Source organism: Mugil cephalus, chromosome 13 (assembly GCF_022458985.1).
Source record: "Mugil cephalus isolate CIBA_MC_2020 chromosome 13, CIBA_Mcephalus_1.1, whole genome shotgun sequence".
In the NCBI taxonomy this organism is placed as follows: domain Eukaryota; kingdom Metazoa; phylum Chordata; class Actinopteri; order Mugiliformes; family Mugilidae; genus Mugil; species Mugil cephalus.
The window spans coordinates 4,262,387-4,290,316 of NC_061782.1; the positions used below are offsets into that span (position 1 = coordinate 4,262,387).

Sequence of the window (27,930 nt, forward strand, 5' to 3'; positions counted from 1 at the left end):
AAGTTAAAAAGGTAAAACAGAATTTGTATTTATAACATTTTATTCATGTTTTTCCAACACAGAAAATAAAATGCAGCCAGGTTCGGTTTCATCAAACTTGCAGCCCAAGGCCTCGGGCGTCAAACAAATGTACAAAACGAGTTCTGCACCGGTTCTCAAAGAGACAACAACAACAACAGCCATCATCTGTTAAACCTCCTTAAATAACATAAATAAAACTTCCATTAGAAATACAGTAAGTTTCAAGTGCTGTATGATATGTACAAACCTGTCAGTGTCCATTTAAAACACAACAACTAAATCAGCGATTACTTACACGGCGTGGGATTTATAGTAACCTTTCACAATTTATTTACAAATTATGTAATTATGTAGCATGCTTTAACTGTGTGATTGAGCCCCAGTGTACTAAAATAAAGACTTTGAGCAGGAAAATCTGCAAGTTCTACATCAGAAACAGGACAGAACAAAACAAAATGCTATATTTTACTGCTTTTCACCACAATACGGGTCTCTAAGAAGCTCTGTGTGTCCAGACATCATTTGTTTAGTCACATGTATTTTATGTAAAATTCAAAAAGCTTTTGCTAATTCACATTTTTAAATTTATGTGAATTAGCAAAAAAATAAAAATAAATTGATAAAAAAGAAAATTTGCACAGTGCAAATTGCTATATGTTTCTATATTCCACAATGAACAGAATTATTTTCTGCTTTGAGATAATATCAGTTAAGACCTTTATTTAACCCTCATATTTGGAAACTTAAAAAAATAAATAAAAAAAAATAAAATAAAAACACAGCAGCACAGGGAGTTGGCATTAACTGCAAAACTGATAAACCTATTCATCAAAAGTAGCGCAATAGAAACATCATATTTTAAGATAAGAGGAATGAAACTGACATATTCTGATCTTGGAAGTAAGATTAGCTTATTTAAGCGATTTAACCAAGGTGACAAATGGTACAGATGCTGTATTTCCTGCTTCTACTTTGATATACAGTACTTTAGATATACTTTTTTTTTAATTTATTTATTTTTTACAATGCACTCTTGTTTCCTAACAAGCAGAGAACATCTAATAGGGATGTTTCAGTATTTCAGCTGGGTTCGCCCATTTTAATCCATTAATCTGGATTTAGCTAAAGCCTTGTGTTACTCATTTACAACGCTGAGCTGAAATGGACCTCAAACCCCAACGGTGAGCTGATGAGTTGAAAGCATGACTCCTGTTCCTGACAGGCAGGCTAACTATTAAATACTCCATCAAATGCAACATTAAATTTTCTGGAAAAACTATTAGAAGATTGAATCTGGCTTTAGTCATAAATCCACTCACCAGCTGGTCTGTTACTGCAGCCCCAGCATCCTGTTCAACCCTTTATAGGGCAAGGAACCACATTTGGTAACTTCCACGCATTTAAATTGTGTCCTACATACATGTTTACATTTGTTTACAACTCAAGGACATTCATTCATTTTCTGCTGTTTATCCCAGCTGTCATTGGATGAAAAGTGGGGTACACACTGAACAGGTCTCCAGTCTATCTCATCGTTCACTCACTCCCTAATCCCTACTTTCTATATAGGGTTTCAATATTGACACTACGGGTATCATCGTTTGACGCGCAGTTAATGACGTCACTGCTGTCGCATCATTGTCAACCTGCCGCGGCTCCCCTGGTAATCCCATTATAATTTACACATTACTAAAACACGATGATTTTGTAAACAAATATGTGTGATGTTCATGAAATAAAAAATAAATAAAATTATGTTTAAAAAAAAGTTTCATATTTTCGCGGCGAAATTTAAAAAATGTTTCTTACTAACAGCGGCTATAACGACTACTAACGGCCATTAACGCCGGCGCCGCTAGAGACGCAATGCATGATGGGACACAGACACATCACAACTATGGCCAATTTAGTATCACCAATTAGCTTAACGAGCATGTTTTTGAGCGGTGGGAGGAAGCTGAGTACCCCGAAAGAACCCACACATATATTTTTTGTAAATTCCACAAAAGCAAAAAAGTCTCCTTATGTCATAAAATAACAGTCTAGATTTGAAATGTTCAATTCCCAAGTTTTTCAATGAGAGCCCAAAAAGGGTTAAAGTAGGACTGGACTTTAAGGACTAGTTGTAACAAGCTATGTCTGCTGTATTTTTGTCACATACACTACTGGTCAAAAGTTTTAGAACAGCATCCTCTGGTATAGTTCAGAGCTTCCTCCTACAGCAAGATAATGATCCAAAACTTTAGTCCAAGCTCTACCAGAACTACCTCAGGGTATAAACAAGATGTAAAGCTTGAAAACATGGAGTGGTTTCTGGACTTTAACCCCAAGGAGCTGGTTTGTGATGAACTGGACTGAAGACTGAAAGCAAAGCTCCCTACAATTGACACACATTTCTGGGAAAAATATTTGACTTCCCTTTTAGAAAAAAAAGAACGTCACAAGTGTGTTCACATGTAAAATCATCCAAAGACGTTTACTTAACTTTGATGAATCCAAAATCTAGAATATATTTTGGGTTATATATTGATTCCATAGTTTTTGTCTTAACTTGAGTTGGTCTATGCTTTCATTTCAGAGGAAATGGGACATTAAACTGCATATATTTCAATAACAAAAAAGAAAGAAATATTGGAAACTCTTGACCGGTAGTGTATTTTTGTGACCTATTAATATCAGCACTGTGTCCAGGGTGTGCTTCCTGACTTAATGTGGAGACTACTGCTTTCATTTCTCGTTTCTAAAAAGGTCCACCATCTAAAGAATTAATAAAGAAAGAAAGGACCAGCAGCTCTGTGACAATAGCACACCTGTTGAATGCTGGAAGGAGCGAGCGATTAATTCCATTCACACGGTGAAATGAGGACATGACGAACCTGACTGCACATGTGTGCTGGAGGTTCAATCTGGGGAGGACGAAAAAAGCCTTTTAAACTGGGTTTTGGGGCAAAGTTATCAAACGTTTTAACCAGATTATGTCCTAATTATTACCTTTGAAATTACAGTCAATGCTTCGTCCCCTTTGAAAAAGGTCTTCTTAGTGCAAAATACAAGATGGCACTTATAAACAGTTGTTTTTTGTTTTTTTTAAACAAAATGTACGCTTTTTATGGTGTTTGCACTTCCATTTTGCATGTGTTGTATTATACTGCGTATCCACTGGGGGAGAACTGGAAGTGCTATAAAGGAGTTGGTGTCTTGATGGAGGTTGTATTGATTATTTGAGATTATTATTCTGCAGAGTTGTTCATTTATACAATAGAAAACACAACGATATAAGCAATAAACAGACCCGTGGGGGGGATTAAAAGCAAACTGTCTGTGTAATATTATACCGACACCATGTGAGAATCCACTGCAACACAAACGAGTCAATAAGACAATGTTGTAAATCCACAATGTCGAGCGTCAGAGAGAACTGTTGTGAGTTTTCAGCCTATGACAATATTCATATACATTTAAAATGTTACGTTAAAGAATTTGAAATAAATTAAAGAAGCCCATTATTTTAAAGACTAAATGAAAGAAAATAACAAATAACAGCAGTCCAATCCACATAGTCACGTGTCCTAAAAGTATATTAAGATCGAAAGCATCCATCTGTTGATATTTTGTTCTGACGGTTGAGCTTCAAAGAAAATCATGGGGCGTCCAGAGAGGATTTAACAATCTGACCAACAGGTTTAGTTTTTTATCTTGTTTATAGCTGAGAATACGCAAAACGGTAACAAGCTGATAATGGGACTAAAGACGTAACACGATCCTCTGGAGAATGTGAATCTTCAAGGAGAATTTGATGGAAATGTTTCATCAGGAGGTCCTGTCATAACCATTAAAAGCTTATCCACGGCAGTTGAGACGTGACCACACGGCATCTGTCCTCAGCCTCCTAGTTCAAGCAGCCAGTCCAAAGCAATTTCATCGATTGATCTTTTTTTAGACGGTAAAATGTTATATCAGTTTCTTTGAGAGCTGATAATGTCTGACCGCCTATGAAGCAGATTCAGGTTAACTCCGCAGAGTGGACCAAAGATGGGATTACCAAACATGAGCAGCGTCTTTTTCCAAGCCTCCAGGTCACGTGTCTTGTCATCTCACTGAGTTGCGATCGGACGGTGAGGTGATGAGTGTGTGTTTTATGTTCAGTCTGGAGACGGTGGATATGTTTCGTCTTACACTTTTATTTCCATTTGTCTTCATCTCCTTTGAAGGCCATTTCTTTCTCTTTCCCGTACTGCTCCGGGCGTAATTGAGGTTCAGCAGCTCTCCTCATCTTTCTGTAGCTTTTCATAGATGAGATGAGGTGGAAAAGCACAATTTCAGGGTGTATGGATTGGATCCATCTGAAATCACACACAAGCAAAGTAGCATAAGAGCCACGTGTAAGATAAAGGCCACTTCCATTGGACTACTTCCATCACTAGACAACTCTTTCCTTGTGTTTACGGGAGAATGGTTGTATTCAATCTTCTTTTGGGAACCTGATTTTTCTTATGAAAAATAAGTACAATTTTTTGGCATTGCTTCCATCTGCTGTTTAGCTTGGGGTCTCAGTGTCATATGTCCACAGTTACTTTACTATGTGTTTGTAGTATCAGATAGACTTACTGGGTATCCGAATCTGGTAGTGGTTGAGAACGGTAAGCACCTCCACAGCCTCTGTCTTACTATCAAACTCCAACAAGCCAGATATGGTCTTTGAAGAGGCTGAGAGAGAGAGAGGCAGAAATGTGAGATCGTGATAAAAATCGATCTTTTCACAGGACAAAGGAAAACACATACGCTGGAGTTCTACTTACGTTTGGCATCAAACATCTTGAATTTGACAAAGCCAGGGACATCGTGCTCTGTACACAGCTGCAAAGACACATAGAGACACTAATGGAGGAGGAGTTCTACAACAGGTAAGATGTTTAATAGTGTGTATCACAGTCTAATCAGATTAGAAATAACCAGATAATCTTTCAAAATCTGCAGACTTTAATCCGTAGGAAGGACTATTATTTTAAAGCAAAATGTAATAAAAGAAAAACCAGACATGCATACCCTCAGTAAATGGTCCTGTGACATGCATGGGGGAACGTTGTAGTAATGCAGCACTGCAGACGGAGGCTGGATGATGTTTTTGGAGGCCTGTCCTGCGCTGCTGAAGCGGTTGTTCCTCGTCATGGCGAAGTCCTTGTAGCTGCTGCTGCCGTCCTCCAACTCAAACACCTGACTGGGGATCACCGCGTGCTGCTTGGACACACTGCATGCAACGCAACTTCATCAAATCCATGCGCATCAAAAATTAATACATAACCACGATCAAAAATTACAGAGACGCAGCACTGCGGCAAAAATGTACCTTACGAAAGCTCATAAAAGCTCATACTGTTGTTCAGGTTATATCAATAGCTGATTCATTGTGTATCCATAAAACATATGCAAGTATTCACGAGCTAAAGAGTGAACAACTGTTTCCTAAATATTATGAATCTCCAAAGCAGTTGTGACTCGTCAGAGAATGGATATGGGGCTTGGATATGGTGTCTGGAAACAGGATGTTGCCTCTGTGGATCCATTGGAATCTAGTAAATTTGAACACTTTGTGCTGTTCTTCATGTTTTTTGAGTTGTTCCTAAACTGTTTTTGTGTGTGTGTCGGACTGCGTCCTGCTGGAGTGTCATTGTTATGGCGTGGGGGGTGTCTGGTCTGGTCTAGGTTGGGTGCTACATGTGTAAGTAACATCCACATGAATGAAAACCAGGTCCAAAAGTTTCCCAGAAGAAAACTGAATTGTCACAGGATGATGATTTACTTTTCCGGTCACAATGTTATGGCTGATCGGTGTAGCACTTAAATATACTGTGACGTAGATGACTGAGAATTTCCTGTGTTTGTTTGTCCTGTGTCTACATTGCTGCACAGTCCCTTAAGGAATGAATTGTTATGCTAACAGCTGTTGGGTAGAAACATTTTTTTCAGTCTGTAGCACGAAGAGTCCTTCAGCATTTTCTCATTCACAGTTTCTCACATCAATAATCAAGAGACTAATTATCTCCTAATCCTCTTCTTAGAGATATTACATCTGACCCCAGTGTCTAACATCTTCTTACCAGACATTGAGTCTTTTGCCAAACACCTTGATGCTGTTGAGGTGTGTGATGGCTCGGTCCACAGCGTACTCATCTCCCATCTCAACCAACGCTGTACCGGGAACACTCTTCATAAACTTCACCTACACACGGTCACCGTTAGTAGACAGTTATTATCAGAAAGATGAAAATCACGTGAGGTCACTTCCTATTCTCAGTAGAGAAACCAACTTCACCAAGAGACACGGACGTACCTTCTCAATGTTGCCGTAGAGGCAGAAGAGGTTGAAGATGCGTGTGCAGTTCATCTTGGATGGATGGAGGCCACTTACCATGGCGACGGAGCTAGGGGCGTGGCCAGAGTATGAGGAGGATAACTGGGGCAGAGGGTAGGACACCATGTCTGGGACGTCCAGAGAGGTGAGCTTGTACCTGCTGTTGCTGGGTAGAGGGAGCAGGGGGCAAGGTGGTCCTGAGGAGGCACAGACACACAGCAGGCCTTTCAGTTCGGTTTAAAGTTTATTATCAACCCTTTAACGTTGCAGCAGTAGCTTCTTGAACCAATCAGAGCTCTGTACACAAGTTGTGTAAATGCAGCATGATGCAATGTCCTTTTCTTCTGATAAGATTGATAAAAGTCATTATAGGAATGAACCAAACACATTTTGAAACCAACAACTTCTTTTCTTTTCTTTTTTTTAACTATGTGCCAACTTTGATTACGCAAGAACAACACCACTTACAGTAATTCTGACTTTTGTGATAGAAATTTCAGAGTCTTGGCTTTCAAAACCTCTCCAGAATCTCCATAAACAGCATTCAATTTACTTTGGGTATGTTTGCAAAAAATGCTAGAATGATAAGAGGTTAAATGTCTTCTCTGAAATTCCAACAAAATAAGAAAACCTCCTGCTATCGATCCATTTCAAGACCTAAACTAACTAAGTGTAACCTTTGTTATACACCAATCAAGAATCTCAAGGGAGTGAAACCCATGAAGTAAAGCATGAAATAAAAGTACCAGGGAAGAAACTTCCCCGACTGTATGGTTTAAGGTTCTGCGTCAATTTGACGATTTGAATTTATATCGATAGTTGTGGATCAATACAGGTGGAACACATCAAGGAAAGGTTAACTGAGGAAGTTCAGAGATACAAACATCTGTACAAGTTGTCTTCGGCGGAAGTTTCAGTTGCTATCAATGAAAGGGAAGCAGGAAGTACTAACTAAAATGAACCCGACAGGCAAAAGAAACACAGCGCCAACTAGTGTTGTTATAGAGCAAGGCAGACTGACAAGTGCACAAATAGAAATGTCTGCACAAGCACAACAAATATAAATAAATAAACAATCCCTGTTAGTATAAAAGAAATAAATATGAGCTATAATAGGAAATAAAACATCATACAAAACAAACTGTCAGTAAAAAGGTCAGCGTGATGATTTTCAACACAGGTTTAAAATGCTCCAAACTCTGTACACATAAAATATCTTTGACATAAAATGTTTGGGGGGCTCTGTCGGGTCTATTTCTGAGCCTGGATCTAGGGAGGTCCAGTAACAGCTGTTCTGTTGATCACAGTGCTCTGATTGGCGTAAACCACACTTTAGTCTTACCATAGCCGTTATCACTGTAGGATGATGGGTGTTCTCCTAAAATGGCTTGTCTCTGTCTTCCTTTTCCACGATCTGAAATGCACACACACACACACACACACACACACACACACACACACACACACACACACACACACACACACACCACAAACACACACACACACACACAGATACACGCGCACACACACACACACACACGACAGCACGATTAGTGAAATTTACTTAACTCAAAGGATTTTGCATTGGCTACTTTGGAAATTCCAACATATTCGTTTTCTCCTAAAACATCTAAGCACATTAGATGATTAGATGTGAAAACCCCTAGAGGGAACTTCCAGAAAGCAACCTAATAACAGTATAATAGTCCCAAACACTTCAACAAGATCTTTTTTTAAGAAAGGCATTCACAGTTTTACTCCAAATCCCCCAGATGTCTGACCTCCCCACCCTCCAGATCACCCTCTAAAATAGTTGAAAAAACATGTCTTCTGCTTGTCTGAAATGTGCCATTCATTTAGTCACAGCCGTATATAAAGGTTGGAAACTTAAATTGACTGGCAAATTGTATGGTTTTCCTTCAGGCTTCAGTTCTATTTTCACGACACGATACAACACCCACACTACTGCTGCTGCCGACACCAAACCAATCCACTTCCACAGATATGTTGCTATGCACTTCGGCTGGTGAGAGAGTCAAAAAGGATCTCCAGAAAACATTCACAGATTACAGAAACCATTTTAACTTAGAGATTCCTGAAAGATTTCTTGAGAAGGCTAAAAACCAGCTCCTCACTGAGCAGTGATAGATGAGTTCATTTTACTATCAACATATCTGGGAAGGTTCTCAGTCATTACGGTCATGGTTTATCCAAAAGCATTATCGACAGGCAACTGGACTTGTAGAGCTTCTTGAAGACGTTTCTTTCAAGTAGCTTCTTCATTTCTGGTGTTTTAAAAAGGAACATCTCTCTGTGGGTCTTATCAATCAGAAACCTGCTTCACTAATGTTTAATAATGGCAGTTTAGACTTCTGCGTTAAGTTAACACAGAGCCTGCATGGACCTAGCGCCAATAGCTTAACACATGGTGCAAGAGCTGTGATTGGTCCACTTGGTAGTAGCGTGTTTCTGCTTTAGTACCTACAGCTGCTTCTCAATCTAAACAATTTTCGACTTGATTGTTTTGGATCAATGAACATAGAACATAGAAGAATTAACCCAACTGGTAAGTTGTATAGTATTAATGTATAAATGACTCCACCAATGTAGGCTACGGTGTCTATGTCCTGCAGTACTGAGCCTTCAAGGTGTGAATGGGGGTGAAACCTTTGGGGGACAGAAGTTAAGGCCACGAACATGTACTATAACGATCGTTTTTCCTCTGGTTCTCCTTGACATTGTTTTGAAAATGGTCTAAACTTGCAAGGCTTATGCGGATTCACCAAAGTATTGGATTTGTGTTAACATGGCCTAAGAACCATGTTAACGTAGAACCACCAATCCTTTAGAAGTGAAGAAGCTATATCTTCAAGAAGCTCTACAAGTTCAGTTCATGTGCGAGTTCAATTTACTCGCTCTCTGCCCCCAAATAAACAGAGAAAACAGCATTTCATAGACTTTGATCAAATTATAACACAGTGGAGGTGAGTAAATACCAATCAACAGCTTTAATGTGGCTTTATTCAGAGAGAAGTGGGTACAGTGATACAGGGAACGTCATGGGAACAGAGATATGAAAGAGACGGTACCTGTGAGGCATCAAGCTTTCTCTTTTGTCTCCCTCAGCACGAAAGAACATCAACCTGCATTACATTATTGTCATAATAATAAAAACATCACCATCATCACCGTGGCCGTCAAACACATTTAAATAACCGTCACATCCATCATTTATGCAGAGGATATAGAGTACGACACACTGGAGGCACCGTGAAAGGACACCGAGTCTGAGCTGAGAGGAACGTTAAAAATAATAATAACTTGTCTTGCTCAGCACAGATATTTGCGCATTTTATGAAAACCTTTTGGAAAAATTTGTTCTGCAGTTTACAGTGTGCACTAATACAGTTGTGCTGTTTGACTCTCTTTGTGCGACTGCCACTGTCCAGTCGCTCTAGCTAGCTGAGAAACTCTCTGCAATTATTCATTATTTTGGGATTACAGCCAACCTCGGCAACAGGATGCAGTTGGTCAGGCTGCAATGTTGTGCATCAGATATGGTTGCACACTAAGGAAATGTATTATCACAGTTTTTGCTCACTGTCTACACCACAGACTGTATATAAATATGATTTGTCGAAATAATCAGTTCCCAACAGACCTTTCTCCCAACCACCTTTCCTGCAGACTCACTCTTGGTTAATTAATACCAGACTCTGCTCTACCTCCACCAGTTACAAGAAAATGTTGGATTATACACTACATTGTTTGTAGTAGCCACTTGAACTTGAATAGACTTGAACATTATATCAACCACCTAAAATGACAGAAACCATCCTTGGAATAAAAAAAATAAATAAAATTTTGCTCTGCCATAAACCAAAACCACATCCCTCAGTGTCAAAAAGTCCTCTTTGTCATTCTTCTTCTGTCTTATTGGTTGGTGGTTAACGTCAAAGCTGCTAAAAATCAAATCAAATCAAAAAATGTTTCTGGCGTGTGGAAAAAGAAATTGCAGCAAAAATGCCAGAAAACTTGTGGCCAGCAGCACCGTTTATTTTTTATTTTTTGTTGTTGTTGCATCCGCAGTCTCTCAGCTTACACACAGCTAACACAGCATGGGTGTCCTAATTAATTATTTAAATCTTCCGACAGGGCGAGGATATGAGAGTAATTGAAGTCCTGTGCTTTACGCTGGTGAGCTGTTCCACACTGATTCCACATTTATACAGCGAGACCATTTGGAGCATAGCTAATGTCCCCCAGCTTCATTAAAGACCATTCGCAGAAGTCACTTAGACTGAGGCCTGCGTCGGTGTCTAGTTTCCAGGACTGAGGTGATTAGCCTCAAGTCATCAGGTCAGTCCAGACAAACAGGACACTGTCAAGTTGTTTTTTTTTATTAATTTTACTATGTTTATGCAATTTTTGCTCTGTGGTTAGTTTATGGAAGTAGCTACATCGATCTGCAGTGATAGGATGTTTAGATTAAACCCTCTCTCTCAGACCATATCCCCTAAAGGTTTGATTAATTACCGACTAGAGCAGCTCCATCATCGAGGCCATTACTATCTGTGCTTCAGAACAGAACCAAATTAAAATCTTTAGCCATTTACGCTCACTAATAATAAACTGGTAAAGCCACGGGGGCCTGGACGATGGCTCCATCAAACTGAAAGGACAGAAATACAACAACAGCACAGTGGGCTCCTGTCTCTCCTTGGCTGTGACCTTCTGAAAGACGATCTGAAGCAACACGAGACGTGTAATCCTTCAAAACGCACCACACATACACAGCTAAACACACACCTATACACACACCTGGGTCCTTATCCTAACACGGTGGATAATGTTATAATATAGAGAAGGATTAGAGAAGGAGGGAAAGGAGGATTTGTTTTAAAAGGTGCAGGGCAAAGTGAGAAGAAAGAAAGCAAAAGTTAACAATGAAATAAATAAAAAAGCAAGAATGAACAAAGAAAGAAAAGAAAGAATGAAGCAAGCATATAGTGAAAGAAGGTAAAAAAGCAAGTGAGAGACAGAAAGAAAGGATAAAGGGTGAATGAGGACAGGAGGTGGATGAGATGAGATGATGGTGAGACCACAGAAACGTTGCGCTCGTCTCCAAAACTATTCAAGAAGAAAAGAAAAACAACGTCTTGTTTGTAGCACAAAGCCTGTTCCTCTCATGACGTAGATTTTTAAATTATAACAGAATCTCTTTCTGGTGTTAGATCCCACTCATCCCACACACATCTGAAAACAACACACAGCCTATTCATCTGCTCCTCTCTCAAACACATTCAACACCTGCAGCAGAGCTGTGAAATATCTGTGAGTGGGCTACGTTTGTGACTCACGGACGAGTCTGAGCCTCCAAAAAAAAACACTTAGTCACCAACATCTGGACGAGGCATGATGCTGGACTGAAGCAGTAGTCAGAGGTATAGATGGGAAGCCTAGCAGCTTCCACGTCTGTGGATTTAATGGAGCTCCTCTTATGTTGCAGAGAGTTTCTCAACCGGTGGAAGTAGACGGACCGTGCTTTAAGCCTCCTCCACGTGTGTGGAAGGTCGGTTAAGATCCTTCTTGCCCTCAGTCATAGTTCTTGTGACACACTTTAGCTCAACGAAAGAAAAAACTGATGTAACAATTCGCAGGGATATTTTTAAGTTATTTCAACTTGGCTAATATTGCTTTTTTCATAGTTTTTTCGTACCAGTCAGTGTCATTGCAAAGTGCCTCAGTGAAACCATGTAACAGTGTAGTTATGCATTTATACATCGAATCCAGTAACAGAGACCAGCTCACCATGCAGGCAATCAATTCATTACTCATTTTTAAAATCACATAAATAACGCTCCTGTCTTGGTGAATTAGACACCAGTTGTTGGCTTCTGAATTGTATTTATTTATTTTGTGATGTATACAAGTTTTGTTGTTTTTTTTTGCCTAAAAATTAGTTTTGTGAACTGACTGAATTCAGGGTGAACCGATCCCACCATCAATCTTGTCACACAGAATTTATTAAGGGTAAAAAAATAAATAAAATAAATAAATAAAGCTACACACCAACATGCAGTACAAAAGAAATGATTGTTGTAGTTCGCTGTACATGGACAACACAAATCATCATTGGTGTGACAGTATTACAGTATTAAACAACTGTTTGGCCTTGATTTAAACTCTCCTAATCAATCTTTATATAAAATATATATAGTGATGTGAAGGACATGTGTGTGATTGTACAGCTGCTTCCAGATTAGGGCTGCCACAATATACTGGTGCTAAACATGATCACATGATTATAATTTATAAAACATCACAGCCCTGCAGTTATGTGAATGTTTTACTTCTCTTTGACTCCAATCGTCAACTCAGTTCAGTACGTTTTCTAAACTTTAACTTGAGTTCTTGTGAGTTTTGTCCGTGTGGTTAATGTTCATTTAACTAGTCTTTAAGTTTTGAGTTGATAAAAGTGGTGGAGGAAGAAGAAGAAGGGTGATATGGTTTGAATACTGGGAAATACAGAAGCAGATGGGATTTTCTGGCTTTTTAATTAGACAGAGCTATAATTATTAAATGATGATACCTTTGAAACAAGGCTCTAATAAAGAGGATTAAACCACAGTGTCACAACGACACCATAATGGACGGCTGATTCTCTACCAGGAATGAATCTCAAAGTGGCTGTTTTTGGTGGATCAAATCTTTATTTCCTCCTCTCTAACCGGCCTGAATTAAATACATTTTGAATCTATTTGTTCATTTGACAAGATTAGTTTTCTTCAGTGGACACTGTAACCTAGTAAGTTACATTAACTTATAGCATCAAGTTAAAAGTTGGTTATAACTTTTGTTTGAAGGTTGAGTTTACTCACATTCTTAAGGCAGCAGGTGAGTTTTACTGACTTTAATGTTTCACAGTGAGTCAATATGTAATTTACAGTTTGCAGATTTATGAATGTTTGATGGAGATCTGATATTGTGACAGCCCTCAGAGCAGAAATACATATTGATTTAAAACGTTTGACCGGCTGTGTACCTTAATCTACGGAGCCCCATAAGGGACATGGGGGAGTTTCTGGGTCATTCATGCTCAGAACGAAAAAAAAATTAATAAGTGCAACAAACTGGAATGTGTGGCGTTGTCTAGTTGCGTCACCATTTGTTCTTTGTTTTGGTTCTGAGCATGAACGCCCTTAGTGTCCCTTAGAGGGCTCCGTATAAATCAGATCAGCACAAATCCATGAAAATAGTTTAGTGAAACCATCATTTGTGTCGTTGTATTTTTAGACTCTAAAAGAACCTCTGCCTAACCTAAACAGCTCAACACAGACCGTGCAGGACTAGCTCTCCAGGAAAATTAAAAAAAAAAAAAAAAAAAAAAACACAGGGTGGAGGACATAGAAAGACGTGCTACTGGAGTCCTGCAGAGAGGAGTGGTGAGGTGAGGTGGGGCTGAGGCCTCCTGGGCATGTTGAAGCAGCGGCTGCATGGCGGTGAGCAGGAGTGAGATCCATCCCTTTGTCTCTTTCTGTTTGCTGGGTTTTTGCGAAGATGGAAGAAAGTTGCTGTGCATGGTCAGCCTGACGTCCATCCCTTTCCTCTCTCTCTCTCTGTCTCCCCAAAGTGGGCGGAGGTGCAAGCTTGTGAGAGGCCGGTGGTTTGCTGGTGTGAGAGTGTTAAGGCGGAAGAGTCTTGCTGTCATGGAGGTCTACGGTCCGAACGAGTGACCGATAACGGGCCGGTAATAGCTAAAGATCTGTTTCACCCGCTGGCGTAACGTAAATGAAAGACGAGTGCAGTGGAAAGAGGAAAGTGTGCTCCTACGAAGAAACTGAAAACGGGACCTTACCTTCCAAATCCAGGGTGTTACCCAAAAAAAGGCAGCATAACCCCTCGTACATGTCTTAGTCTCACTTAAGTAAGTAAAGAAACTATGTTGTGTCTTACCTCGTCTGACCAGGTACGGTTTAGTGTAGTCCCAGCTCTCGTTGTCATTCTTAATCACGTTCAGACGTGTCGGCTGCAGACGCAGGAATCAGGAATCAGTGACATGTATCATCACAAAATGTTTCAGTCTTCCTCATGTATGTCTCAGTCAACATAAGCTCGATTTAAATGTGGAAAAGAACAATAACATGTTTTTTATATTAAACTAAAGTAACTAGACATGGGCCTTCTGAAGGTGTGCTGTGGTGTCTGGTCAGAGGATGCTGTTAGTGGGGGTCTTTGAGGGGAGGGGTCTCTATGGTGGATCATCCCACAGATACTTGATCAGTTTGGGATGTAGTGTATTTGGAGGCCAGGTCAACGCCTTGTGCTGTTGTTTTAGTTGTTCCTAAAGCTTTTCTGTGTCTGTGTCAGGCTGCATCAAGCAGTGTTATTGCTGGTCTGGTCTACGTGGGTGGGTCCAAACGTTTCCCAGCAGAACACTGAATAGTCACAGGATGGTCAATGTTACTTACTACTCCTGTCAGTAGTTTTAATGTTGTGGCTGATCGGTGCATGAGGCATCATAAGCAGGTTGGAGAATTGTGCTCGATAATTTTAGGAAGCAATAGATTCCTGCTTATTGCATTTCATTTTTCGAAAAGTCCAAACTATTCCCAGCAGAACGTTGAATTTTCACAAGATGATCAATGTTATTCACTTCTCCCGGCAGTGGTTTTAATGTTTTGGCTGATTGGCGTTTCCCCTCCATCATAGCATCCATTCATTCTTAGGCAATGTGTGCTGTTTGAAATATGATATGGTCTTCCAGGCGTTAAATGTTCAATGCACAGGACAGAATTTATTAAATATTATATATTAAATAATCTTATTTCTTATTTAGGCTAAAGGTAAATGACTGTAGTCTTCTCTGACCCTTTTTATATAGGAGATATGAATAACACGATGAACAAATCACGTTAAGTTTCAGTTTCCCTCCCCATGCTGTGTGTTTTCTGACTCTCACCCTTGCATATTCAATCTTGAGAGTACAACATCCAGCGTAGATGTCGGCTCCATTCAGAGCTGCTTTGGCTTTCTGAGCACACTGGACCGACTCGAACCTGGAGGAGACGGCGTTAAGGAAAGGACGCAGCATGTTCCAGCACACAGATAAACGCAGCCTTTAAATTAAAAAAACAAGTTATTTTTCTGATTGCAAATGCAAATGAACCGAACCGAGGTTTTCAAGACAGTTTGTGAACAGAGAGGAGGTGGTGTAAAAGCTTGAATGCCAGATGGACAGCGGCGTTTTGGATTCGCTTCAGAAATCTATTCTGATACGAGCTTGCGTCACACGCACACATATTCTCCCATTTGCATAAGGATACTCCACCATAGCCTGGATTCCATTTCGTTTGAAGATGACGATCCTCAGCACGCTGCCAATGGGGTTACAGACGGTGTAGAGAACATCCTGGATCAGAAATGAAAGGAAGTCAACATTCAGCACTATCTGCTGTATGTGCAAGCACTGCACATCGGGCAGATTAAGACACGCTACATGCAGTAGGAGCGGTTGTAAGGACTAGATGCTTTAAGCATCATGTCGACTGGTCCCTGATCATGTGACAAAAACAACATGGACGCCTCCTATACTATCCTACTGCAATGCATCTGAAAAAACATAACGCAGTCAGTAACAACTTCACCAAACGTCCTGTGGTAACAAAGAGAAGGAGGCTGCACATCAAGTATTCACTTCAGAGAAATACCTGCTACACTTTCCCATCTAACTACATCATATGGAGCACTATTAAATGCTATTGATGGTGCTGAGTTACAGCCTTTTTTTTGTACAGGCTATATATATCTGCAGCTCACAGTATGTGGCACATATTGACATATTGTACCCTACACACAAAGGTCAGAGCCCTCTCGGCCATACGCCAGCTTATATCTTCATTTACAATGTCTACATTTCTGATTTTTTTGTCATTTAAACAGAGTTCACATGGCCGCAAAGTCTCAGGACAGAGTAGTTTAAAGGGGATTCACCCTCAGCACTGACAAAGCTACAGTGTTTAATTTCATTAAATGATTTTATAGGTCTTGTTAAATCTATAGAACATGAGGCTACCCATTCCTGCAAATGTTAAGGGAGCTTAATTTAATCAAGAAATTGCACTTAAGCTCGTCTTTGTCTTGTTTTTCTTTAATTGTTTTGTATACTCGATGTACTACTATTTCAATTTTGTTTTATAGTTTTATATACTGTGTGTACTACTATTTTAATTTAACTCTGTTAAACCTGGTCGGTTACTATTACTATTATTATTATTATATGAACTGTTTGTCCTCTGGTCAAGAATTTAGACTTCATTACTTTCTACTGTGTTTTTATTGGTGACGCCATCAGAGGTGATGCCATCTAGTCAGTGTCGACTTGACTTTCGTCACATAACAGTTCAAAAATCCGAAGTGGTGCAACCCCTACTTCTACCCAGTGTTAGTCTTGTAAGTGTCCACAGATGGAGGTGTGTGTGTGTGTGTGTACCGTGGTTATAGGGTAGAGGGGGTTCTGTATGGACAGCAGGAGGACCTTGTTGCCACTGTTGGGGTTGTTAGCGTTGGTTGGCCTGGTGATTCTTTTGGAGGTGGAGTAATTAAAGTAAGCCTGTTGGCCTGAGGAACAGAAGGACGGAAATATCAACACATTCAGTTTGCTAAATACAAACACGTGTCATTCATCGGGGTTTTTTCACAAGGACCGGAGTGAAAATCAAACCTGCAATGTAAACTGGCTCCTTGGCGCCACAGGACACGCAGCGGTCGGCGCTCTCCACCTCAGAGAACTCCACCAGGGCCTGGCGCTTGAATGGCATCATCATCACGTAACTGTGTAAACACAGACATCTGGATCAGACAAACACATCCTCTTCACTTAAAACCTTTCCCTCTGTCAGATACACTAGTGGTTGAGCTGTTTCAGGTTACTGCCTTCCTTCAAACGAATGAACTTAAGGTGAACATGTGAAATCAGTGCAACAAGATATCTTTGTTTGTGCATGCGTGGGTGTACGTTTCGCAGCGGCTCCATTCAGGTAAATGTGAGGTTAATAAATACTGCACCGTGCAGGGATGTAAATAACGAAGGAATCGTTTAAGAGGGGAAATGGCAGAAGTACAAAATGTATTAATTTATTTATGCAGCTTCTGCATCAATATACTGTAATGTTCATTCTCTATAGTGAGGTCAATGAGGCAATCTCTGCAAGTTTTTTGGATTGACAGTTTGGATCGATAAAGATGGAGGAAACATCGAGGAAAGGTTAGGAAGTTCGGAGAGTGTTTTTTTGGCGAATGTTTCCGTCACCATTGTTGAAAGTGAAGCAGAAATAAGAATGCACTGGCGAAAAATACACAGTGCCAATGTAGGCTTTGAGATTTAACTTTGGGAAACTTTCACTTACACTCACTGGCCACTTTATTAGGTACACCTGTTCAATTGCTTGTTAACTTAAATAGCTAATCAGTCAATCACGTGGCCTCAAGTCAATGCATTTAGTTCACATAGAGGTGATCAAGACAACTTGCTGAAGCTCAAACCGAGCATCAGAATGAGGAAGAAAGGGCATTTAAGTGACGCTGAACGTGGTGTCGTTGTTGGGGCCAGACGGGCTGGTCTGAGTATTTCAGAAACTGCTGATCTACTGGGATTGTCACGCACAACCATCTCTAGGGTTTAACAGAGAATGGTCTGAAAAAGAGGAAATATCAAGTGAGCGGCAGTTGTTGATGTGAGAGGTCAGAGGAGAATGGGCAGACTGGTATGAGATGATAGAAATGCAACAGTAACTCATATAACCACGAGTTCCAACCAAGGAATGCAGAATACCATCTCTGAACGCATAACACGTCCAACCTTGAAGAAGATGGGCTACAGCAGCAGAAGACCACACCGGGCGCCACTCCTGTCAGCTAAGAACAGGACACTGAGACTACAGTTCACACAGGCTCACCAACACTGGACAATAGAAGATTGGAAAAACGTTGTCTGGTCTGATTAGTCTCAATTTCAGCTGCTACATTCAGATGGCAGGGTCAACATGAAAGCATGGATCCATCCTGCCTTGTGCCAACGGTTCAGGCTGGTGGTGGTGGTGGATATTTTCTTGGCCACTTAGTACAAACTGGTTTAAATGCCACAGCCTCCCTGAGTATTGTTTTTGACCATGTCCATCCCTTTATGACCACAGTGGACCATCTTCTAACGGCTACTTCCAGCAGGATAATGCACCATGTCACAAAGCTCATCTCAAACTGGTTTCTGGAACATGACAATAAGTTCACTGTACTCCAATGGCCTCCACAGTCACCAGATCTCAATCCTATATTTCATCTTTGGGATGTGGTGGAGCAGGAGATTCTCGTCATAGATGTTCAGCCGACAAATCTGCAGCAACTGCGTGATGCTATCATGTCAATATGGGCAAAAATAATAAATAAAGTGGCCTGTGAGCGTATATACTATGAGTACACAGCACTGTGACTTGTTAGCCACAGTAGACCAAAAACCACTTCTGCTGATTTTGTGGCATTTCTTTTTTTTCTCACGCTCTTTTACTAGTGAAATAGTGTGTGATTGTTATCCATGCTGGGATATTGAAGAGGAACAGGAACCAAAGGGTTTGTAAGTGTTAGACTATTTGTCTAGTTGGGGAGACAGCAGTTTGACATGTATACAATGTGGATGAGTTGTAGGAGACCGTCCTTTAATACTACCAACTACATTCGACACCAGTACAACAAAACTCGATTGGGACATCGTTAGTTTATGTACCAGCCGTCCACAAAGTGGAAACACACAATGTTTACAGACTGTATGTACATACAAGACTCCCCCACACCAAGCGTGTTCTTTCTCACCATATTGCTCCAAACTTCTCCAGGGCATCTATCAGGTCAGCTTCCACCACAGCTTCACACAGACCCCTGACGTGGACCACAGGACTGGGAGAGATACGATGGGAGTCTTCGCCATTATCCTGCAACACACAGATAAACATACACCAATCAGGCATAACATTATGACCACCTAGGTCTTCTTTGTGCCTCTAAAACAGTTGTGACTCATCAGATAATGGATGTGGACCTTCTGAGGGTGGAGGGTCCTCTCTGGATCACCCCACAGATACTTGATCAGTTTGGGGTCTAGTGAATTTGGAGGCCAGGTCAACACCTTGTGCTGTTCTTCATGTTTTTTTTGAGTTGTTCCTAAACTGTTTTTGTTTGTGTGTCTGTGCCAGACTGCACCCTGCCTGCCATTAAGACTGCTCAAAAACATTCATTTTGTCTTCTTTAAACTTTTCAATAATGTTATGATACTGGCCCGTATCGTAACAGAGGACAAGGACAGATGGGAAGAAAACCAATACATCCAACACACACTATTGCCAATACCCACAATGGGCCATCAATGAAGGAAAAAAAACAAGTTGAGAACAAAGAAAACAGGAAAAGAAAACAACAAAAAAAAACACAAAGGACAGCATAACCATCCTGTATATACGGGGAGTAACAGAACCAATACAGAGAGCCTTCAGAAAACAACATACACACTGCAGTCAAACCTTTCAAAAATCTCTGCCAACTGTTAGTGCACCAAAAACATAAGGTAAAAATGGATTAAAAAAATGAAACGTCATTTACGAGATACCCTGCACATCATGCATTTAAACCTACATCGTGAAACAGGGAGACCGAAAGGAATGCAAGAAGCAAACATCAACAACACAAAAAGTAAAAGCAGAAGAACAAAATCTAAAATCGGCCATATCAGATCACTGCAAACAAAACAATCACATTATGGACTGGACCGGAGCAAGAGTCAGAAATCAGAAAATAACAAATTCGAGCGTTGGATTATGGAGGACATCGAGTCCTCGAATCGAAACAAAACAGTCGAAACATGTCAGGTTTTTAAAAATCTTACCTATCAAACACCATTACTGAATGTCATCGAGACTAAAGAAGTTATTTAACCTCCACTGCCACCTGACTCCCAAACAGCTGTCACTAGTCTAAACCTTGGACTACCTCATGAGCATGTAGTGGATTATTTACATTTCAAATTGCACATGCATATTTGCACTACTTATTTTCTCCTTTTAAGATTTTATATTGTTAGACATTCATGCTGATGGCAAAGAAGAGTTTCATTGTACAAAGACACGTTTCCATACTGTGCACATGTACTAAAACTCTTTGAATCTTGAGTCAAGAAGTGTCATTTTTATGGGGTGGGGGTGTCTGGTCTGGTCTATGTGGGTGCTACATGTCTAAGTAACATCCACATGAATGAATGAATAAATACCAGGACCAAACGTTTCCCAGCAGAACACTGAATTGTCACAAGATGGTTTAAATGTTATTTACTATTCCTGAAAGTGGTTTTAATGTTGTGGCTGCTGATTGGTTTAAATAGACACAACTCTATCTCCACAGTGGACATTTTTTTTAAACCCATCCTGATTGCTTTGGGCTAATCCCTAGATCCAGTGACAGTGGGTAGGTGTCGGGTGAAACATCAGCGGACGATGGAGGTTTTTACCCTAATTGTAACGACTAATTCCCTGTAAAACGAAGACAGCAACAGCTGTACAATACGTTCAAACAAAACAGCTCCATAGATGTGAAGCCATATTTTAACTCTGGAGTAGCTCACAGGAGATTCTTGCAGAAATCTATTGTCAACTTCGACTAAACTTCGCCTCTTTTATTCTAATTTGTGCTTTTTAGACCATGAACTATATACCTGAAGACTGTAAACAATGGGTGATAAATATCCCTAAGTAGCCCATCCATCTTCTTAATCACCCTCTAGTGAATGAAGGATGTGTGTGTGTGTGTGTGTGTGTGTAGTTGCATGCATACCTGAGAGTGCTGAAACTAGACGACATGCATGTAATGCTGATTATATGCAAGATGATACCACCTTCACTCAGGACTGTGTGTGTGTGTGTGTGTGTGTGTGTGTGTGTCACGTTGAGACAGTGAGAAAGGAAACGGTTAACGAGCACAGTGTTGTTGACGGTGACAGCCGTTCGTATGGATTACATCCTTCTACTAGAGCCGAAAAGGCTTCTCACTTCTCTGTTTACGCTGTTGGTTATTTATCTGAGCACGTACTCATTGAGTCAACTCAACTTATTTATATATAGCCAGAGTTGACAAATTAAGCCACGAAGCGACATCAGATCATCACGAGCAGTTATCAGTCACACTACGACCTAAATAAAACCTGAATTTAGAGAAATGGACAAATATATAAACAAAGAAGAAGAAGGGGAAGGAGAAACAAGAATGATTCATTGCAGCTATCTATTGGCGCCTAATTTTTCATGCATAATTCTAAAACCTGCTTATCATACCTCATGTACCGATCAGCCACAACATTATGACCACTGACAGGTCCAACTTGGGACAATTAGGTGTTCTGCTGGGAAACATCTGGACCTACGCAATATTAGATCCATTGTTTTAATTCATCAGTTTTATGTTGTACTCTTCTTCATATCATGTTAATATGAAGCATTTATAGTCGTATAATTATAGTCATATAACCATTTTTATATCAAGCTTTAGTCAGATGTAGGTATGAACCCATCTCATTCCTCTTTCTATTTCTGTCTATTTTTGCCATTGTTGCCTTAATGCTTGCTCAAGTGCTTTACTGTTCTTAGTTGTTGAAAATTGAGAATTTTTACTGATGCAGTATGAATTAAATTAAGCTGAACTGTTAATATTTGCAGTGCATGACTTTAGAAAACATAAAAAAGGTTTTTGCTTTGAAACCAACTTATGAACAGCTGTGCTTGCGAAATTTCTGTCTTCCTTCACTTTGAGTGTGTGTGTGTGTGTGTGTGTGTGTGTGTGTGTGTGTGTGTGTGTGTGTGTGCGCGCGTGTGTGTGTGACCCATTTTAACTGCAAATTGTGGCCCATTATAGCTCGCTGGTAAAGTTAAAATAGGCCAGGACCTATAATCACTTTAAAAAAGAAAAAAAAGAAAGGTTAACATTTTGCTTCGTTGGTGAGCTCATAGTTTTTTAATCACTCTTATTAATAATAAGAATTTAATGTGCCATGCTCCTTTACCAAGTGATTCATGCAGCACCACCCATAGCCAAAAAACTAATATCAGCTAAGGTTGACAACAACCCATTAGTTATCGTGATTGACTGTAAAATATTAAAGGGATATGTCATCTAAACCTCATCCCAACCATTTTACTGGACTGTATTTGTAGTTGGTACCTGGTATTGACCCAAGTGCCCAGATATAAACAGCTGGCCTTGCACTCAACACACACTCACAAAAAGTGCTGTTGGTGCATCCTCAGTTCGTTTTGTTGCTTCTAGCTGAATTTGTATTTTGACCAAGTTTATTACAGGATCTATAAGAGCATCGACAAAGTGTAAGTGCAGTGCACACAATAAATTATCTCTGACACAGATGGGACAGTTCTGGAGCTGATATTGCGTAGTCTTCAAACCGGTGAGCCCGCAGAGGCAAAAAGTCACAGTTCATCAGTTACCAATCTCAGATTTGGATTGTTATTAATGACTCCTTTTCATTTCAGGCGTATAAAAAACAAAAAATGCCCTTCAACCTCATGCAAAACACGTCTTAATATGATCGGTACGACGCCTCTTCTACAGAAACCATCAACATCATACAGACAGGATGTTGCTTTAGTAATGACATTTATCTCTCTATAGAAGACACCTGTCTGCAATTCAAAAAAACTCACTAAGAACAATTCAAAGTCTCCTCTCACTCGCTGCAGCCACCAGCACTACATACATCAAATCCAGCAGAAGAGTCAATGTTGACCCGAGAAAATGGCAAAAATATGCATAAAAGATGTAGATATAATTCATTGTACTCACAAGAACAAGTTCATAGTTGCTGCTCTGAAAGTGACTGACTAGCTAGCTCCAGGATTGGATGGAGTTTCCTCACGATATCCAACTCTTCCTTCAAACTACCCTGTGAAAATGTGGTTCTAAGAAGATCTGCAACCAAATCGAAAGCTAATATCTATCGAAAGCTTGTGCAGCTGGCAAAAGATGAACATGAACCTTTTCTTTTTTGTATTTAAGTATTGCAAGTAGTTTATTTTAATATTTACCACTCAAGCACTGAAACTAAAAGTACAAGTATTGTGTTATGTAGTTATTAAAAAAGTTTACATAAGTCATAAGTTTCAATATCAGTGTTTATATTAGCGTGTTAAACCTAATGGATGCTCAGACTTGCTTTGGCTGTAGCAGCAGTACAAAAACACGAATGTACGGTCTCATAAGTAAGATAGTGGTACATGTAGAGTCACTAGCCTCAGGAGTAGGCTGCCCATTCACAAAAAGCTACATGAAATGCTTCATGAAAAATGAAAACAAAATAACGTTAGCGAAAGCTCCTAGCATTGCGATCCAACGCAACAGCTTAAGTTAACTAGCGAACGCGAATTCGCTAGCTAGTTACTGTGAAAGCGGTATTTTGGATGTGAAGCGCCAATATTACCATTAGTAACCATGACTTTGATATGCAGCTTTGTATATATGAGCATCTTGCTATCTTAACGTTAGCTAGCTAGCTGCCACTATGGCTTTAGCCCATTCGAGCAGACGTATGTATGTTATTTTATTTTCTTAAGGCACCGCTTGTTGTGTTGGGGCACCTGGCGCACCGACTTACAAACACCAATAAACACACCGCTTCACCATTTAGCTAGTTCACCATTTAGTTCAGCAGCTTGATGGACCTTGTTTACATAGTAACGGTTGCTAGGACGTATGATTAGACAATGACCTTTTGGAGGCGGGGTAAAACTATTAAACTCATCTAAGATATGTAGTGAAAGTGGAAGTAGGAGAAAAAATAATACAGTAGAGTACAGATACAGCATTTTAGTACTTAGGTCAGTAGTGAATTAGTTCTACTTCGTTACTTTACATCTTAAGAAGCTTAGGAAGGTTTCTTTGACTCTGGCCACGCATGAAGGCTGAAATATTATTGGATAAAAGCTCTAATGCAAAGTTACACCGGCAGAAGCATCGCAGCTGAGAGAGAGACAAGACATAAGAATAGGCTATAGGGAAATATCTAATAAGATTAATGGGAAAATATTAAAACGTGGGCCAGCTGAGAAGCCTTTGCTGGTCCTGATTGACCATAATATGGCCCTGATAACTTAACTGAGTGGTACGTTCTTATAACGCAGGATTTCCAAGGAGATGGTCGGTTCCAGTGTTGAGACCAAACCTACGCCTACAGTCACCTTTCCATGTTCATGTTCTGAAACTGTGTCCAATGAGCAGAGAAGAGATTCTGCAGCCTACTCGTAACTGCAGTACGTGAACATACATACAAAACGGCCATAAGTGAGTAAAATAAACACTAGTTCATCCCCAAATACATCTGATACAACAATTATCAGCTTTTTTTGCTCAACTTTTTTATAAAATATAAATCTTATGAAGGTCTTATTTCTTCGTCTCTCGCATCGAGCTCCTATTATCTAATTTCTTCTCTCTTACGACTCATACATTGTGCACTGCTGCCGTTCAGCGTGTTATTAGCTGTCTCCTTGTCCCTTCCCATCTTCTTTATGAGTGTCTCTGGACTGGTGCATGTGTGTTTGTGACCTGCAGAGGTCTGTACCACTCATGTGTGGTCCTGGTCCTCATCAGCCTGCCCAGTCTTCATGCCTCCTGCAGTTTATCGACTCCTACCTGAATGCATCATTCTCCAACCTGCCTATGATGCGTCTTACATGCAGCCGTTATAGCAGATAACTCACCTGTGATGTAACTATTATTGTCACACACAGTCTTGTGCTCCTGCACGCTTAGATTCGTGTTTAATATTTTACATAACATGCATCCGCTACATCTTGTACTTGCATCACAATTAGATTCTACATTTGCGCTTAAGTCAGATGTATGTATGACTTCCTGCTTCTCTTTTCGCTATGTTTCTGTTTCTGTACAGAGTTTTGCTTTGCTTCTCATGTTTTATTTTCACCTTCATTTCACCAGGTTTGTACTCACAGTATATCGTTAGAGCGGAGACTATGTTTTCCAAATTTCAAGCTTAAAAGACAAGATGAATACTAGGGGTGGGCATGAGCAAGCGCTTCACAATGTGATACGTGTCCCGAGTCACAACACGATATATTATTACGATATGATGTTGCAATATACTGCAACATCCATTTAAAAGTTCATTGAGAAATTTTAAGTGCAGCTTAAAATACTAGTTGCATATGTGTACATCCAGTGACAGTGATAGTTAATTGGACAAACTGAGTTAAAAATTAATCTAAATGATCCATTTCCAATCTATTGCACTTGTAAGGAAAAAAAGTAGTGGTGGAAATGTGGAAGTCATAAACAATCGATATTAAGACATTCAAAATCAATACTGTATTGGAAGGAAAAGTATTGTGATATAGTGCCGTATCGATATTGTTTTCCCACCACTAATACATACGTAGGAATTATGCCAAGGGTTTGGAAATGACAGAAACATACGAGTAACTAAGGTCACATGACACTTGACCACAGTGAATCACAGGTAAAAAGGTAGACTCTGGGTTCAGCAAAGTGTCGAGACCATTTGTTCTGACACTGTTTAAATTAAATTAAATTGAACTTAAATACTGTATAGGCCAGGTTTCCTATTTATGAGCATATAAAAGATTTGTTGTGGGTTCATTTTAATGCAGAAGTTGAAGCAGTCTGCATATTCAAAATGAAGCCTGGATTTTTACTTATTTAATTATTTAATTTTATTATTTTTGCTCTGGTCTGCACGCTGTCATGAGCAGTGCTGGCATGAACTAATGTGTGTGTGTGTGTGTGTGTGTGACAGCTTGGAGGTGTCCAGTGACAGCAGCGACACACGTGCACACGCACGCGCACGCGCCCGACTGTGATGCTGTGCCGCAGGACACGGTTATTTTTCTGTTTTTATTATTATTTTATTTATTTCCATCATTACGTCGTGGCTCTCCTTACCCTGCGTCCTGCTCCGAACTGGCTGCCGCTCCACCGGGCCCGGTTATCTGTCGCCGACTCTCCGTTACCGGGCAGCGACCCAGAGTCCGAATCCTCCCCCTCCTCCAGCTCCTCTTCTCCCTCCTCCCTCTCCTCCCTCTCCTCTCTCTCCTCCGGCTCCGTCTCCTCGGTTTTCTGCCGCTTCGCCGCCCTTCCGTACTCCCCATCCCCGGCTCCTTCCCCCGTCGACATGCTTAGAGAGCGGTGCTGTGTCTTGAGCAGGTACGGAGCCCCGATACGTCCATGGGACCAGTCCCCAGGTTGTCCCGCAATGTCTCCTCCCTGCAGCAGGCTGCGTGCGTCCTCCTCCTCCTCCTCCTCCTCCTCCAACCAATGTACCTGCGTCTCGTCTCGCGTCTCCGCTCAGTGTCCCCCACAACCCACGTCTCAAGCCTGTCCCTCTGTCGCTCACCAACAGTGATTTTCTGTCAAGAGGTGCGAGTGGACGGGACAAATTCCCGCCCCGTGTCCTTCCTATTGGTCAAACCTGGTCCTGCGCCTTGGAGACACGACGTGCGATTGGCTGGAGTCTCTGCGTCAACAGATATTTGTCCACGGACTGCAGAGAGAGAGGGAGCAGAGAGAGACAGGAATGGTGGGGCTGAAGGAGACAAACGCAGAAGGAAATGAGACAGACTTTCTGAATATTCAGGTACCTCCTTCCGTCATTTGCAGGATCATTGATTATGTATTTACCAATTGTCTTCCTAAAAAGTATTTAATTGCATTTCCTATTATGACATGTGGGGTTCCACATGGATGTGTACTTGTACCTCTGTGTTTCCCAATTGAAAGGCCTTATTTCTCTCGTACACTAATTTATGTACTAAATGAAATGCTGTTTGGCATCTAAATTAAAAGCGCAAATAGCAAAAAGACCTCAGCAATCCTCTTTATATAAAGTACTCTTATTATGACGTGGGATCCCACATGGATGTGTACTTGTACCTCTGTATTTTCCATTTGAAAGACCTCGTTTCTCTCACATACTAATCTTGTAGCTGAAGATATAATTTAGAAAATATTTCAAAATGGTTCAAATGAAACCAAATCAACTTCAATCATTTGCAACTTTTATTGATTATGTTATGTTTGGTGTAGATTCAATTTTATCGTCATTGCATAGTACAGTTACATACTACATGAAATGCAATTTGACATCTAGATAAAAGTGCAAACAGCAAAAAAGACCTTACCAATTCTCTTTTTAAAAAGTACATAATTTCATTTCCTGTTATGACATGTGGGGTTTCACAAGGATGTGCCAAAAAGATCTTACCAATTCTCTTTGTACAAAGTATTTCATTTTACTCCCGATTATAACATGTGGAGTCCCACATGGATGTATTAACGTACCTGTGTAATTTCCATTACAAGGCCTTATTACGGGCAGCACAGCGGCTCGATGGTTAAGCCTGATGCCTCCCAGCGAGAAGACATGAACGTTCTACCCTTTCTGAGTGGATTTTGCATGTTCTCCCTGTGTCTGCGTGAGTTTT

The 27,930-nt window shown here is 40.3% G+C and overlaps 1 protein-coding gene across 2 annotated transcripts; it reads right to left on the reverse strand.

The window, feature by feature from the left end:
- Window positions 1–22: 22 nt before the first annotated feature.
- On the reverse strand, window positions 23–27,920 carry LOC125018880 (heterogeneous nuclear ribonucleoprotein L-like). Of its 2 annotated transcripts, XM_047603288.1 has the most exons (15): window positions 27,788–27,920; window positions 26,393–26,990; window positions 19,238–19,356; window positions 17,097–17,206; window positions 16,866–16,993; window positions 15,700–15,785; window positions 15,336–15,432; window positions 14,330–14,402; window positions 7,716–7,787; window positions 6,353–6,570; window positions 6,120–6,241; window positions 5,068–5,269; window positions 4,821–4,878; window positions 4,630–4,728; window positions 23–4,364 (listed from the first exon to the last, which is right to left on the reverse strand). In XM_047603288.1, the coding sequence occupies exons 2-15, from the start codon at window positions 26,621–26,623 to the stop codon at window positions 4,309–4,311; spliced, it is 1,671 nt and encodes a 556-aa protein (XP_047459244.1). In that variant the 5' UTR covers window positions 26,624–26,990; window positions 27,788–27,920; the 3' UTR covers window positions 23–4,308. The 2 variants fall into 2 exon arrangements, with proteins under 2 accessions (XP_047459244.1, XP_047459243.1); XM_047603287.1 differs by lacking the exon at window positions 27,788–27,920 and having other exon boundaries at window positions 26,393–27,097.
- Window positions 27,921–27,930: the final 10 nt, after the last annotated feature.

Coding starts and splice junctions, on each gene's coding strand:
- LOC125018880 (XM_047603288.1), bottom strand. CDS start 26,623: ATGTCGACGGGGGAAGGAGCCGGGGATGGGGAGTACGGAAGGGCGGCG. Junction 15,433..15,699: donor GGAATCCAGGCTATGGTGGA/GTATCCTTATGC, acceptor CGTCTCCTCCAG/GTTCGAGTCGGTCCAGTGTG. Junction 6,571..7,715: donor CTACAGTGATAACGGCTATG/GTAAGACTAAAG, acceptor GTGCCTCCTCAG/GACCACCTTGCCCCCTGCTC.